The 14,950-nt window shown below is 37.4% G+C and overlaps 1 protein-coding gene across 2 annotated transcripts in view; it reads left to right on the forward strand.

The window, feature by feature from the left end:
* Window positions 1-14,950, forward strand: part of pik3r1 (phosphoinositide-3-kinase, regulatory subunit 1 (alpha)) — a 106,912-nt gene that overhangs the window by 59,722 nt on the left and 32,240 nt on the right. Inside the window, exon 1 of one of the 2 annotated variants that reach the window (XM_067982633.1) lies at window positions 13,242-13,453. The exons of the other annotated variant lie outside the window; for it this stretch is intronic. Within the exon in view, the coding sequence (XP_067838734.1) occupies window positions 13,318-13,453 (136 nt within the window). The 5' untranslated portion in view covers window positions 13,242-13,317. Of the gene's footprint in view, window positions 1-13,241; window positions 13,454-14,950 lie in introns of those variants that run through there. 2 annotated transcript variants of the gene reach the window in all.

A 14,950-nucleotide genomic window follows, 5' to 3' on the forward strand; every position in this document is an offset into this window, starting at 1 on the left:
CCACAAGGTTTCGGAGGTTTCGGAAGTTTCCGAAAGCTTGTGGAATTAAAAATAAATTTGTTGGACTATAACTTGGTGTTGTAAAATTGTTTACAATTGTCAACCCCAGTCCATCACCGGCATCTCCACATCACCTCTTTATATGTCAGGCCTCTTGCATCATCTTGGGCTCAGTTCTTTAGAAGGAGCTCACTTTTTAAAATTGATTACAGCTGTTTGTTGACTAAGATCACTTTAAAACTTCGACACTGGCTGACATTCTGTCTGCAGTTCAGATTCCTAATCTGTTCCTTTTTTTCCCTTTTCATTTTGTTCGTTTGTTAGATAAATATTGTCTCTTTTTTTTTGCTCGGAAGTTATTTTTAGTTAGCATGGCATTCTGTGCTTTTGGGCACTCAGTCCAGAATCTTGATTGCAGAAAAAATCTTTTTACTAAATCCAGCATTTTTTTTCTGGTCCTCTTGTAAGCGGGGGGAAAAAAAGGAGAGAGAGGAGATGGTCGTTTAAAATATCTTCCTTTCCCCTTTTTCTGCTTAAAATTTTGGCTAGGAAAATTTCTCCAATTTTAAATAAGAAAAAAAAGTTTTTTTTTAAATGAAGAAATTGGAGGAAACTGCTTAGTGGCAAAGAGCTACATGGAGAATGTGGCTATCAACATTTTTAGCCATGTCTACTGTGCTCTGTGGTGAGATCGCCAGAAGAATAATATCAAGCCTGCAATTTAGATTGTATTCGTGGTCTCAAACTGCTCTGGTAGTGGTAAAAATTCATACTTCAGCTGCATTGATATTTTTTGCACTATAAATTCAACATTATCTCTGACTTGCTGCATGATTCTTTTAAGTTTCCATGAGAACCCTGCTGATTATAAGAAACCCAATACTGTGCACAGATTTATGTTTGTTTTCCATGTCTGTGGTGCTGCAGTGTAGACAGTAAATTGGTAGAACACCACCTATCCACACCCAAGGTAATTATGGAAAAGGAAGGCTATTTTAGCTCATCTATCCAGGATGACCCAAAAGTCCCCATAGAGCAGCCTCCAATTGGTTTTCAGATTATTCCAGGGTTTTCGATTTTACTTCGGCTGTATCTCCTTTCCAAATATTTGTCACTCTGTGGGGGGGTAAAAAAAGCTGACTGATGGCATCCCTAAATTTGCTTTTTGCTAGTTTAAAGCTGTGATCCCTTGTTTTTCTTTTGCAATTTCATTTAAAGTAATTTTCCAGATTTACCACTCTTGTACCATTTATAATCTTGTACACCTCTAAACTCAACTTTCTATTGGCTTTTGTTGATTGCTCTGTAGTGGTTGGACATGTTGAGTCTGCAAAGACTCATAGGTCTTTTTCAGCATCATCCTTAATATTTCAATACCACCCTATGTGCAATACTTTTACATTTGTCTGTATTAAATTTCATCTGCCATTATTCCGGCCACCTGGCTATTTTGTCTAGCTCATTCTATAATATCTGAGCTGCCTCCACCGATTTCCATTGCCCCTCCTGGATTGTTATGTCAATTTGGGTTTGAGTCCAAGACATTGATGTAAGTTAGAAACCGTAGTGGCCGCAACACCAACTTTTGAAGCACCCCACTCGGTACTTCGAACACAGAAGAGATTTACTAGACTGCTACCAGGGATGTGGGATTTCAGTTATGTGAAGAAGCTGGCGGTGTTCTCCTTAGAGGAGATTTGATAAAGGTGTTCAAAATCATGAACGGTTTTAAATAAGGAGAAACTGTTTCCAGTGGCTGAAGTGTCCTCTAGTTACCGACCCAGATTTCAGATGATTGGCAAAAGAACCAGAGGCAACATGAGGAAACATTTTCTTTATGCTGCTAGTTATGATCTGGAATTCACTGCCTGTGGAAGCAGATTCAATAAGAATTTTCAAAGGGGGAATTGGATAAATATTTGAAGGGAAAAAATTTACAGGGCTATGGGGAAGGAGCAGGGGAGTGGGACTAGTTGGATAGCTCTACCAAAGAGCTGGCACAGGCACAATGGGCTGAATGGCCTCCTGTGCTGTATCATACTATGATACAAATTTCCCTAGTCTCCTTTAGCACTCTGGGATAAATATAATGTATCCCTGGAGATTTATTATTTTTGATCTCTCTTAGCTTGTCTCAGACTCATATTAGTGATTGATTTTGCCTGGGTTAACTTTGGGGAAGATATTTTGTTTGCGTCTTCCCTTGTGACTATTAGTAGGAAGCAGTCATTTGGAATATGTATTGTGCTCATCCTCTTGTCGTGCCCTTTTGTATCTCTGGTTCTCATCTCATCTCTGTCTTAATGTTGAAGTGATGAAAGACTTTCTTAGCGTTATATTTTGTGTGTAGCTATAGTTTTTCTGGTCTTCTCCTAACCCCTCCAATCACCCTTTTGACGTGCTCTGCAAGTTTTATTTATCCCAGTGAACCCCATCTCTTGTTGCAGAATTTGTTTTTAAAAAATTTCCCTCTAATTAATTCTGAAGAACATAAGAAATAGGAGCAGGAGTAGGCCAATTGGCCCCTCGAGCCTGCTGATCTGATCCCAACCTCAAATTTAAATTCATGTCCAATTTCCTGCCTGCTCCCCGTAACCCCTAATTCCCTTTACTTCTAGGAAACTGTCTCTTTCTGTTTTAAATTTATTTAATGATGTAACTTCCACAGCTTCCTGGGGCAGCAAATTCCACAGACCTACTACCCTCTGAGTGAAGAAGTTTCTCCTCATCTCAGTTTTGAAAGAGCAGCCCCTTATTCTAAGATTATGCCCCCTAGTTCTAGTTTCACCCATCCTTGGGAACATCCTTACCGCATCCACCTGATCAAGCCCCTTCACAATCTTATGTGTTTCAATAAGATCGCCTCTCATTCTTCTGAACTCCAATGAGTAGAGTCCCAATCTACTCAACCTCTCCTCATATGTCCACCCCCTCATCCCCGGGATTAACCGAGTGAACCTTCTTTGTACTGCCTCGAGAGCAAGTATGTCTTTTCTTAAGTATGATTTACTTAGGATCATACCTGTTTAGCTTGAGCTTGCCACTTTTAAGTATGTACATATCCTGCATGCTCAACATTTGCCATTATCTCATGGCATCTCTATCCTTGATAGTACCATTCTTCATCTCCGATCCCTGATGATTCACATTCTGATATCTCAGCCATTTCATTAAACTGTGACATACTTATTGAGCAAGACTTGCCGTCTATAACATACTTGTGTCTGAATTTGTACATGCCTGCACCTTCCTCTCTGAGACTAAAGCCCTTTCCTTGAGCTTTTTTGATCCGATAACTTTCACATTTCTTCTTCCTTTTTTATCCCACAACAAACACATTTCATAGCCTCTGTCTTCATTTTACTTCTCTCAGCTGCTTTCCTTTTCAATTTGTTTTACTTAAGATGGCTAAAATTAAATTTGCTTTTCCCAGCTGGCCCCTTGGGTGCTTTGGATCTATTTCAACCTAGCACCACCCCTTTTTAAAAAAAATTTCTTCAGGCTTTGGATCCTGTTTTGGTCCCAGGTGAATCTTTATGGAGGGCCTAGGTGAGCAGAACTTACCTGCTGCACCGTTTTTTATGCTTTTTACTTGCAACTAAATTTCCTCTGGTTGTAAGTTACTTTTTCAGCTTAAACTTTTTTTTAAGACCATTTTACTTTTTGCAAGTTTATGTACAATTGTGCTTTAAATCCTTGATGAGCATTGTATGAATCTGGGCCCAGTATCCTTAGCGGGCAGGTTACTGCTGAACTTGACACGGACCAAGCCACTTTCCGTGAGCATTTACCCAAATGACACACATCTTGTCATGAAACCAAGGAAAAGTGTCAACTTACAGTCAAGCATGTTCCAATGAAGAGGGAGGAAAACTGGAGGGGGAGTCATCCTAGGTTGTTCATGCACACCACCTAGCAAATTGTTCAAAAAGGATATTGACAGGTTAAGCGAACAGGCAAAAATTTGGTAGATGGAATATAATGTGGGAAAGTGTGAAGTCATCCACTTTGGGAGGAAAAATAAAAAAGCAAAATATTAGTTGAATGGAGAAATACTACAAAATGCTGCGGTACAGAGGGATCTGGGTGTCCTCGTACGTGAAACACAAAAAGTCAACATACAGGTGCAGCAGGTAATCTGGAAGGCAAATGGAATATTGGCCTTTATTTCTTGGGGGATGGAGTATAAAAGCAGGGAAGTCATGCTCCAACTGTACAGGATGCTGGTGAGACCACACCTGGAGTAATGCATACAGTTCTGGTGCCCTTATTTAAGGAAGGACATACTTGCATGGAGGCAGTTCAGAAAAGATTTACTAGGTTGATTCTGGGTATGGAAGGGTTGTCTTATGAAGAAAGATTGAACAGGTTGGGTCTATACTCATTGGAGTTTAGAAGAATGAGAGGAGATCTTATTGAAACATACAAGGTTCTGAGGGGACTCGATAGGGTAGATGCTGAGAGGATGTTATCCCTCATGGGGGAATCTAAAACTAGGCGGCATAGTCTCAGAATAAGGGGTCGCCCATTTAAGACAGAAATGAGGAGGAATTTCTTCTCCCAGAGGATTGTGAATCTTTGGAATTCTTTACCCCAAAAAGCTGTGGAGGCTGAGTGAATATATTCAAGGCTGAGTTAGACAAATTTTTGATCAGCAAGGAAGTCAAAGGATATGGGGAAAGGGCAGGAAAGTGGAGTTGAGGTAAAAATCAAATCAGCCATGATCTCATTAAATGGCAGAGAAGGCTCGAAGGGCCGAATGGCCTACTCCTGCTCCTATCTCGTGGTTCAAAGCAGCATACGTGGAAAGCTCGAAGCAAGTTTGGTGCATGGCCCAGAAATGGAGAGAAGAATAGAGAAGTCTCCCTAGATTAAAAAATATAATTCTCAGGTCTGCAGTTGGTAAGCAGCTATTTATAGCTTGCAGTGAAAATTTGTCTCTGGCTTTATCTGTTTCCCTCCGCCCCTCTTAAGCTGGAATAGGGCACCAGGTCAATACGATAAAGCATGTGAGGCTTCAGGTTGACCTAATTTGATGTTTGCTTGGTTCCATGATAGCAACACATCTAAAAATAGCTTGGGACATGTCTTGAAGATTTTAATTGCAGTAGTGGGTAGAGTGAAACCTGATCAGAGGACTTGCTTCATGTGGTTACTGGACTCAGCTGAAATATCAAGGTCCATGGATGGAATCTTCAATAAAAGGTCTTCTAAGAATTCTAATTTAACTTGTGATATAACTTTGGAGAAGTAAATGAGGGACACAATCCAAGAATTGTAGTGCATTGCTGATTTCTTTTGGCAAAAGATAGCTTCAGCAAGAGCTTATTTTTTAAAAAAAGACTCTTCTCTAGTATCTTTGATTTTCTTGAATAATGAACATGGGTGAACTGAGCAGTTAAGCTTTATTATACAAATGGCCATCTCGTGCAAGTGGGTATTTATGGCCACTAGATGCCTAACCTGGCTAATTTTAGAGACAGGTGCCCAAAAGTAATGACTGATTATGTGAGTGATGAGTACTGAATCCAGCATTTTAATGCTGAGCCGAATAAAGTAAATCCTTGTAATGGCTACCAGAAGGACAATGTACTCATGTTTTCACTTTTTAGGCTGTACTCATTTGAGATTTGGGGGAGTGCTGGACTTGGCCTGCACCAGGATCTCATCCTGCATCATTTGTTCTGGAAATTAGCACAGGCAGTGACTAGCTGCAAACATTCTATAAGCACAAGGAATTTAAAAAAAGGTCTGCAGGCAAGTTTAGAATTCATTATTTAAGGAAATGCTACATCTGCAGAATGCTTCTTTTTCCCCTTTTATTCATTCTTGGGATATGGGTGTCGCTAACAAGGCCAGCATTTATTGCCCATCCCTAGTTGCCCTTGAGAAGATGGTGATGGGCTGTCTTGAACTGCTACAGTCCGTATGGTGAAGGTACTTCCACAGTGTTAGGTAGGGACTTCAAAGTAGCTTAGGTATGATATTGAGTCTGATATACCATACTTTTAAATTAAGGAAACTATATTATGTACATTGTTATCCTTTTTTTTGTTTTCGAGTTTCCAATGTGAAGGAAACTTGACATTTGTTGAGAAGATGAAATATAAAATTGGTCCGGGAAACCTCATTCCTAAATGTTAGTTTTCATTTATTAACACACGTGGCAGAAAATCCGATGTCCACAAGAAATTGTTTTCATATGGAAAAATAAGTTCAGTATACAAAAGCCAAAGCAGAACAGTCTTCATGGTATTGTTTTTAACAAGCTATTAACTTATCTGTTGCTATTGGAGACCAAAGTCAATTTCAAATTAGATCAGCCTACAAGTCCCACATGTTTTCTTGCATTAACTTCAGTGATCCTGTGGAGAACATTTATGAAACCGATCTAGAAAGCGGGTTGGTGTGTCCTGTAACCTATTGCATTTTAATATTTTCATTATTCATCGTTTAAATGGTAACGACAACAAAACGTGAATGTTTATAACTCAACGTTTAAAAAAAATGTTCCGAGGCAATTCACAGTTGAAAATGGATGTATGAAACATTTCCTTTTAAATATTTCTGCAAATTGGTTAGTATTACCAATGTTTGGAATGCTTTTTCTGACAACAAGTTGCATTAAAATCAGTAGTTTAAGTTTGCAAAACCTTTGCTTCAATGTAGCCTCAGTCTGACCCTGACTGAACGAACCTTTAATTTTGTGTTAAGTTGAATTCTATCAGTGTGCAAGTGTTGCATGTTCCCTGGAGCCTACAATAATTGGTTTAGGTTAAGCATGCTCAAAGCGATGCATCTGATGGAATACTACAGCCTTTTTCACGAGGACTTCAAAGTAACCTCAAAGAATTTGCTTTCAAGTTTAAAGGGTTAGCAATGTGGCCTAAAACAGGGCAATGTTAATGCTTTTTGAGCTACTAAAAATTAATACTTTTGGTGGGGGGGGGTGCTTTTGTAATTGTTATGATAGAAAATTTGATCTTGTACTTATGATGCTAAATTTCAAAAAATAAGTGACATTTTTCCCCTCTGCTTTGTGTGCTATCCATAATTATTTGGCATAAAGACTAGTCTTTGTTTAATCCTTCCCAAAAGAATACTGCAAAAAAAAGTTGAAATTGTGTGCTTATTTGAATATTATTCCTTTATCCCACTGTGTTCATTAATATATTGACAATAAATGTATAACTTCTGATATTTTCTGATTTATTTTTATTCCACTTTTATAGTTTTTTTAAATGTCCATTTTGTTTTGCTGCATTTCATCAGCTGAAGATCTTCTTGTTTGACAGTCTAGTGATTGCTGTGGCACCTGATTCTTGCAAGCTGGTGTTTAAAAAAAACTGAATATATTGGAAAAGCACGACCGATTTGAAAAGAGAAAAGATGGGTTAACATATTTGGTGTAGACCAGTTCTTTTTTCAGATACTGACAGACTGTGTATTTCCTACATTTTTGAATTAAAAGATTTCTAACATTTGCTGATTTTCTTGCCAGCTGGTGCTGTGCAGAAGCTGAGTGCTATTGCAAGTTCTTAGATTCTACACTGTGCCGCCTGGTGGTAAGAATATGATGCTGCAAAAATATGATGAAACTTCTTATCCCATCAAGATTCCAAGGGAGATTATCTTCTGGCTCAACCAAAAACGTGGCTAGAGTGTTTTTTTGAATGTTTGTGTCTATTTGATTTATTTGAAGGAAAAAAATAATGCATTGGCTGCTTAAAATATTTTTTTAAAATTCAAAGTTGAGAAAATTCAGATGATGGTTGAAAAATGTTCATACTGTGCTGTACTCCTTTTATCACCTTATTACCCATTTGTGGGAACTAGTGATCTCCCGTGGCATTGCTCGTGGTAATTTGAGTGATGCAATGTTTTAAAACAATGGTATAATTGTGCCGTGTAACACACAATATGGTGCTCGGTTGCTCCTATGCAGATGTGCTTAAATAGGCTTGTCCCTTAAGACCACAAAGTCTAATTGCTGTAGATTGGCTATTTGCCATTGATGAAATTTTGTACATTGGCAGGTGCTGCTTATAACTTTCTGGTTCCAGGTAAGAGAGAACTACCATAAATTTACTGCATTTCTATTTTTATACTTTTTTGAAACTTCAAAGTGTTGTTGAATCCATGCAAGTCATACAACCCATAAATGGATATCACATACAGAATTCTTAAGGCTACTTTGAAAGATGGATATAAATCTTTGACAAAATATGAGAATCAAGATCACATGGCAGAATAAAACTAAAGGCTACAACAGAAGGAAACAACGTTGTGAGGACTTGATATACAAGTCTGTTGAAGGTAACCAAAGTAAATATTGGAAGGAGTGAGAAAAATAATGAGCAAATTCTAGGAAGTACCAAGAATGATCCACAAAATTTTTGTGTAACTGTGTCCAAAGTAGATGGAATATTTAAAGGTCCTTTTAAGGGATAAGCTAAGTAGAAAATTGAGGAATCAGGAAATGACCAGTGCATTCAATTAATTCTTCATATTACTCTTCATAAATGAAAACTCAGAAGAACTAATCCCAAATCCAGTCAAAGTTCATGAACGCTTGAACAGACAAGCATATATTATGAAGAAAGTCCATTTAATATCTATAGGATAAATGAACCAGATGACTTGTGTCTAACAATGCTTGAGGAACTGAGCTAGGCTATAGTTACTCTTTCAGAAGGTTCATAAACACAGATCCGTATCTAAGGAATGAAATAGAAAGGTGAATGCTTATGATAATTAGGGAGATTTGTGTTTCTGGGAGGATCCTGTTTTCCTGTGGTAATCGTGACCAATACACACGACCTAGACATCATATTCAATGGGGAAAATTCTATTTCGAAATGGGTTTTCTTTGTTCCAATGCTTTTGTTTAGAAAGCAATTAAGTCAAAAGGTTCTTGGTGGCTGGAACAGTGTCTTTGAAACATCAACATATGCAGATTGTCAAGTAGATGGTGCTAATCTTTATGAATGCTGAGCCATAAAAGGAAATATTTATAGGAATCAGCAATATCCAAACATTTAACAACTGAGCACATATAATGTGGGATCTGTTAGATTCTCAATTTATTTGTTTATCTTGATGAAGTGGTTATAACATTAAAAACATTCGATCACAGCCCTGGTTGTTCAGTTTTGGTTCTGGGTCTGCACGCTGTGGGTGAATTTGAATTTGTATTGTCTGCATACAATATTGTATCTTGAAGAGATAAACCTTCAAAAGCTTTGTTGTTTGTCAGACTAAATGTGGTCTGATAAAGGGTATATTAACCCCTAGTGGACCAGTTTTGCTTTTATTTATTTGAGTATTATGCTGTTTAGATATTTTGCAGTATCTTGCTGTTTCTATATGTTCAACTTCTAAAGTGATGAGTAGCTTATCCTCTGCACATTGGTCTAATGAAGTAATGTTTTCATCTTTCAGAAGGGAGATGGAATGTGATTGTTATATCATCGATGCATTTAAGGGGAAGCTATTAAGTACATGAGGGAGAAAGGAATAGAAGGATATGGTGATAGGGTTAGATGAAGTTAGGTGGGGGCATAAACACTGGTATAGATGTTTTGGGCCGAATGGCATATTTCTGTGCTGTAAAATTCTGCCATTCTATATTATATGGGGTTAAAATTGTTAAACCTGGGCACGCTGACCTGCACACTGCACTCTTGATGGTGTAGGTTTCGGTTTGTAGGTAACTCAGTCTGCTTACGGCAGCTGCCCTTTAGCTATGCAAGTGTTGGGGATAGGGGTCCAAAGCTTTAAAAGTCTGGAAAATGCTCCATGGAGGTGATGTGGTATAAATTCTTCTTTTTTCCCATAATCAGAACTTGGAGTTACAGACACATTTGTGCCTGCTCATATGTTTGTGTTATTAGAGGGAAAGATCAAGCCTTTGGTACATTGCGGTTATGTAAATAAACTTGACTGAACAAGCCAAAATGCAATGACTGAATTGTCATTTTACATTGCTGATACGTAGAACACATTTGTCTTGAATTCAGTGAAATAGTCTACGGTCAGGTTATTTGTGAAGACTGTATAGTTCAAGAAGCTACAAAATGAACTGGCTGTAGAGGAAGACCTAATACATTTATGCCGATGAACCTGCAATAGAGAGCTGCAGTAAGTACCAATGGACCTCACAAAAGCCATCTGTCATTATTTATAGCATACTTTTCTTAGAATATATGCTGTAGGAATTGGAATGATTACTGGGAGCTCAAAATAAGTTCACAGCGAGCTGCATATTAACCCATGAAGTCCCAGAATCTGTAGCTTGTATTGTAGCTGTTTATTTGGGATGGGGAGGGGTGTAAAAATAGGAACTCCTTTTTCTATGCTGTATTTCATAGAATATAACTAAATGTAAATATCTGTGTAGTGAACTTTCTATATAGCTGTTCTAACTTTTTTGTCCTTGCAGGTCACTGCTTTTTGAGGTAAATAGGCCATATCAGCTAGAGTTGTGACTCGCTAAGGACAGGACCATATTGCAATTCTATTTCCTGCTAGTTCCAGTGTTTTAATTCAAAATTGTACAATTGTATAGACTAATTTTTAGTTGGTTTCTTTCCACTGAAGTAGCAGTCATCTCAAGTGGAAAAATTGGGAAGTGGATTTGCCCTTTTCCTAACTGGACTGCACCATGGCAATGGTGACCCTCCATTTCGGTCAGTGGAAGGGTGAAGAGGTAAAAAGGGAGATAAAATCACAAATGTAGTTGAAGAAATAGCATTCAGGAAATTGCATCACTGTTGAATGTAACATTGTTCCATGAGGAATGAGTGACATGGTGGGTTTGAAAGCTTTCCTTTTTGTATGGGATCAGTGTTGAAATGCAATCCAGATTAAAAGAAGAAAGAAATACTTTCATTTGTCTAGCGCCTTATGTATTTGAAAGATCTGAGTCACACAATGCATTACTTTTGGAATTCGGTGAGTGTTATGCAGACAAGGATTGAGCAATTTATTTTCTTTCCTATTCTCTTCTCTCTCCCCCCATCTACCCATTTCAACTAAGAACATAAGTTTGGGGCATCTCAACTGATTTGTGAGCTGGTCTAACACTATCAATAATTCAAGCAAGTTGATTGTTTCCCAGCCTTTACTTGCTATCATTCTCTAGTTTGAGCAAGGGGATATTAAGATTAGCACAACTTTAATTATTTCAAAGTAACAGCTCACTTTTTAAAATAAAATTCACATTTAGCCAACTTTCAAAGTTTGTGGTTTTGCTGATTTTGGGAATCATACCCTCACTAATGTAAGTTCTGCTGCACAAAGCAGTTCTTCCATCTAATGTTGGACTTTGCACTAGGAGGTAAACCTTTTGAACAATGTACATCTGTAGAAATGCATGACCAAACTCTGCATGCCTGGAGGTGTTTATTTTGCAGGCTATACATTTTGTGACCAATTTCTTCCCCCTTCTCTAGGATGATGCTTATTTGAGTGTTTATTCATCTTCACATATTAGTAGGAACTGTAGAGTTTAATTTTTTTTCTTCCAGATTTTGGCTTAGCTCTATTATAAACTATTATAATATAAAAGGTAACTCCCAACAATTAAAATAGGATGTCTGCACTAATTAGCTTTTAGCATGTTTTTGTGCCAGCATCTATGGCTCTTTTGAAGCTTGCCTCACACGAGATGTCTGGGAAAGTCTTTGTTCTGTTTAATAGGATTTACTAACTATTTAGAATAGTTCATGTTGGATGCCATTTCCAATTCTGCTTCTGAAATCTGAGAATAGGGGATCACTTTCTTTCAGTTCCTTTTTGCATTTTGATTTGCTCTTTTTATTCTCAAATGAAGAGTTGTAGCATGTGAACAGAGAAAGAAGCTTAGAATTCATGTGGAAATTTACATTAAAGGGCTAATTGAGTCCTAGCATCACTGATGAAATATAAAATTACAATTGCAGGTGAAAGATTTGTGTGCTGTGTGGATATTGGTCGCTCAGAGTATGTGCATATATGTTGTAGCCTTTTGAGCATAATTCTCAAATGTCTGCCTTGGTTAGTTTATCTCCTGCCTGACATAATAGAATGGGTGGGTGCAAAATGGAGAGAAGATCAGATAAAGGGACATTTTTACCCTTGTGGACTTGCCATGGAGTCACAGAATTTATGAAGAAAATTCTATAATTTTTCTTCTAGAAATGTAATTCTGCTTGTAACAACATTACCTGGACCAGGTAATTAAGCATGATTTACAATTTAATAAATTTTTCCTCAGTACTTTTTGGCAGTAAAGGAGGCCATTGTTTCTAGTTGGATGAATTATTTGGGAATAAAATTTGACCACTTGGGGGGGAAAAATGAAATGAAAATGTTTGTTTTGTAAATGTTTACCACCTGTCACTACCAATCCTGTTTGGGATGGTGTTCACTTGTTATCCTGAAATAAGTTGATCACCAAGTTTGAAATCCAGCTACACTAGGAAAAATTGATCTGAAGGCCATTTTGAAGATTTTTTTCAAACTAACCAGGGAGAAGAAAGTTGCAAAAATCAAGCAAAATCACACTATGACAAATAATTAGCATTAGTTATGAGCTACAAAAATCCCTTGGAATGCTTTCCATATCTCTCAATCTGCCAAAACATTGCTGAACAACTATCCACCCTCGAATATCGTCTAAACTGCTTGTACAGCAAGGATGTCTTGAATAATTTAGAAGAACCACGTTGAGATATGATTAGTGAATAAATGGTTGGTGGGAATAATGCATTTTCTGAGTTTGAAATTTTGTATATGGAAGCTATATAAATACAAGCTGAGCTATAGCACTTCACTGATTAACCACAAATCAGTTTTCCTCTGCCAGCTCTATTGGTATGATTGTTTTAGTTTAGTAATATTGCATGAAGAAAAAGGTTACGGAAAGCTGCCATCTGAGAATGTCCTTTGAAACTGTAGATGATTTGGAAACCATTACTATATCTGAGTATGTTGTCACGCAAGGCAGCATTGCCTGTTTCTGCTTAGATTAGAGTTTGTTGCCAAGAACTGTAGCATGGATAGGAAGATTTGCTTGGGATGGATTTGTATGATTGGTTGTTGCTTAGCCTAGTAAAAAATAGAACATATGGAATCTGACAGTTGTGATGTGTCATCAGAAGTCTAGCACTGACCCGACTGACATCAAATCCATTGCAAACTTTGATTGAAAGTACAGACAGTTGAATGGTTGTGTAAATGTGCGCTACATCTAGTTGGGCTACCAATTTCTTTACGAGCGGAGTACAGTTGCTGAGATATCCAGTAGCTGTTCTGATCTGTCTGCATTCTACAAAGATGATGACTTTAAGTGAGAAGTTGATTGAAAACAGCAGTAAAGGAATCTACAAAGTTACGCGAATTCTAAAGGACAAGCTCGTATCTCGTTATTCTTGTGCTTTATTGCTACGTTCACGAAAGCAACCTCTTCATTGTAAGCAAGACATTGTATGTAGTTAGTTCGGTTTGACTGCTAAAATTGTGCTTGATGCATAACAAATACTTGACAGAGGTAGGCTCTTAAGTGGATTGGGTATTTTTAAATGATTGTCAAAATCATAACTTTCCTACCAGGGCTGAGAGTCCTAAGCTATCTGTAAGTTGCCATAATAGATTTATGTAGCCTATGAGTATTTATTGGTTATATAATTCACTGATTTTGATTACTGAAGCTATGAGCTATTAACAAAATGTTTGTGTAGTGGGGCAAGAGATTGGGCACTAGCATCTTTTGAAGTCATACCTGGCTGAAAATAGATGTTGTGAATAACTTTCATATCATAGTGTGCTGACCATAAAAACTGTGAATGTGGTTACACTAATTCTGTTACAAGTTTAATATCTTAATGAAAAGTCACCATGGTCACTTTCAATTTTCATTCCTTGTAGATATTGATACTGCAGTTTACAAAATTGGGAAATATTTTTTCAAACTACAACATCCCACTGTTTTATTCAGTTTGCGGTGTACTACTGAAAGACTGCAGTGTTTTAAAAAATTTACACTACTGGTGGATTTTTTTTTTTTAAATTCTTTACTCGCTCTTGCATGCTTGCTCTCTGTCCTTTAATTCTGCTTTTCCACACTCTCTATTTGTGTCTCTTGCATTTTTTTTCCTGTTTGTGTGTGTCTCTCTCTCTCTCTCTCTCTCTCTCTCTCTCTCTCTCTCTCTCTCTCTCTCGTGTAGGAATCATCATCATAGAGAGAGAGAATTGTAAACTGGGATGTGGGATGGGAGAAGTTTGTAGTTGAAACTAAGTTTCTAGAGGTAGGATGAGGCCATGATAAAACTAAGATGCTTTTGAAGTTAATTTTGATGTGTCAAAGATTTGTAGACAGACTTCAGAGTCTTTTTTTAATCAGTTAGTTGCAACTTTAGGGGATAAATAAACACAGCCATTGGGTACTATCAAATTTGATAGTAATCATATCGATCCTGTAGGCTCAGAATCTTTGGGCAATATTTTCAACTATATTGTCTGAAAGAGGGAATCTCTTTGCATGGCTTGCCCATGGCAACAGTCAAGAGGTCTATCTGTAGCCCATGATTGGGTGGGAAAACCCTTTTAGCAATTGAGTTAATGTTATCAGTTAGAACCTCAGCATCCATCAAGAAATTGAATGTGAAATGTTTAAATATTTAATGAGTGGATAGTTTGAAACTTTTTCCCTAACATAGTAGATGATGGACTGAAATAATTGTGCCAGAAATTAGTTTAGAATCAGTTGGTTTACTACATCACAATCAAGTAGCTAATGAGTTGCAGTATGCACAAGTTAGTGTGATGAATTAGTAAATTGTAGAAGCAATCCACTCTAGTTTTATTTGAAATTTAGGTCTAATCAAAACTACAGTATTTGGAGGATGGTCCTGAATTTAAAAATGGGGGTGGGCAGGTCATATGTACTCTTAGAAAAGATACTTTTTCC

This window comes from Heptranchias perlo, chromosome 4 (genome assembly GCF_035084215.1).
Source record: "Heptranchias perlo isolate sHepPer1 chromosome 4, sHepPer1.hap1, whole genome shotgun sequence".
NCBI lineage: Eukaryota > Metazoa > Chordata > Chondrichthyes > Hexanchiformes > Hexanchidae > Heptranchias > Heptranchias perlo.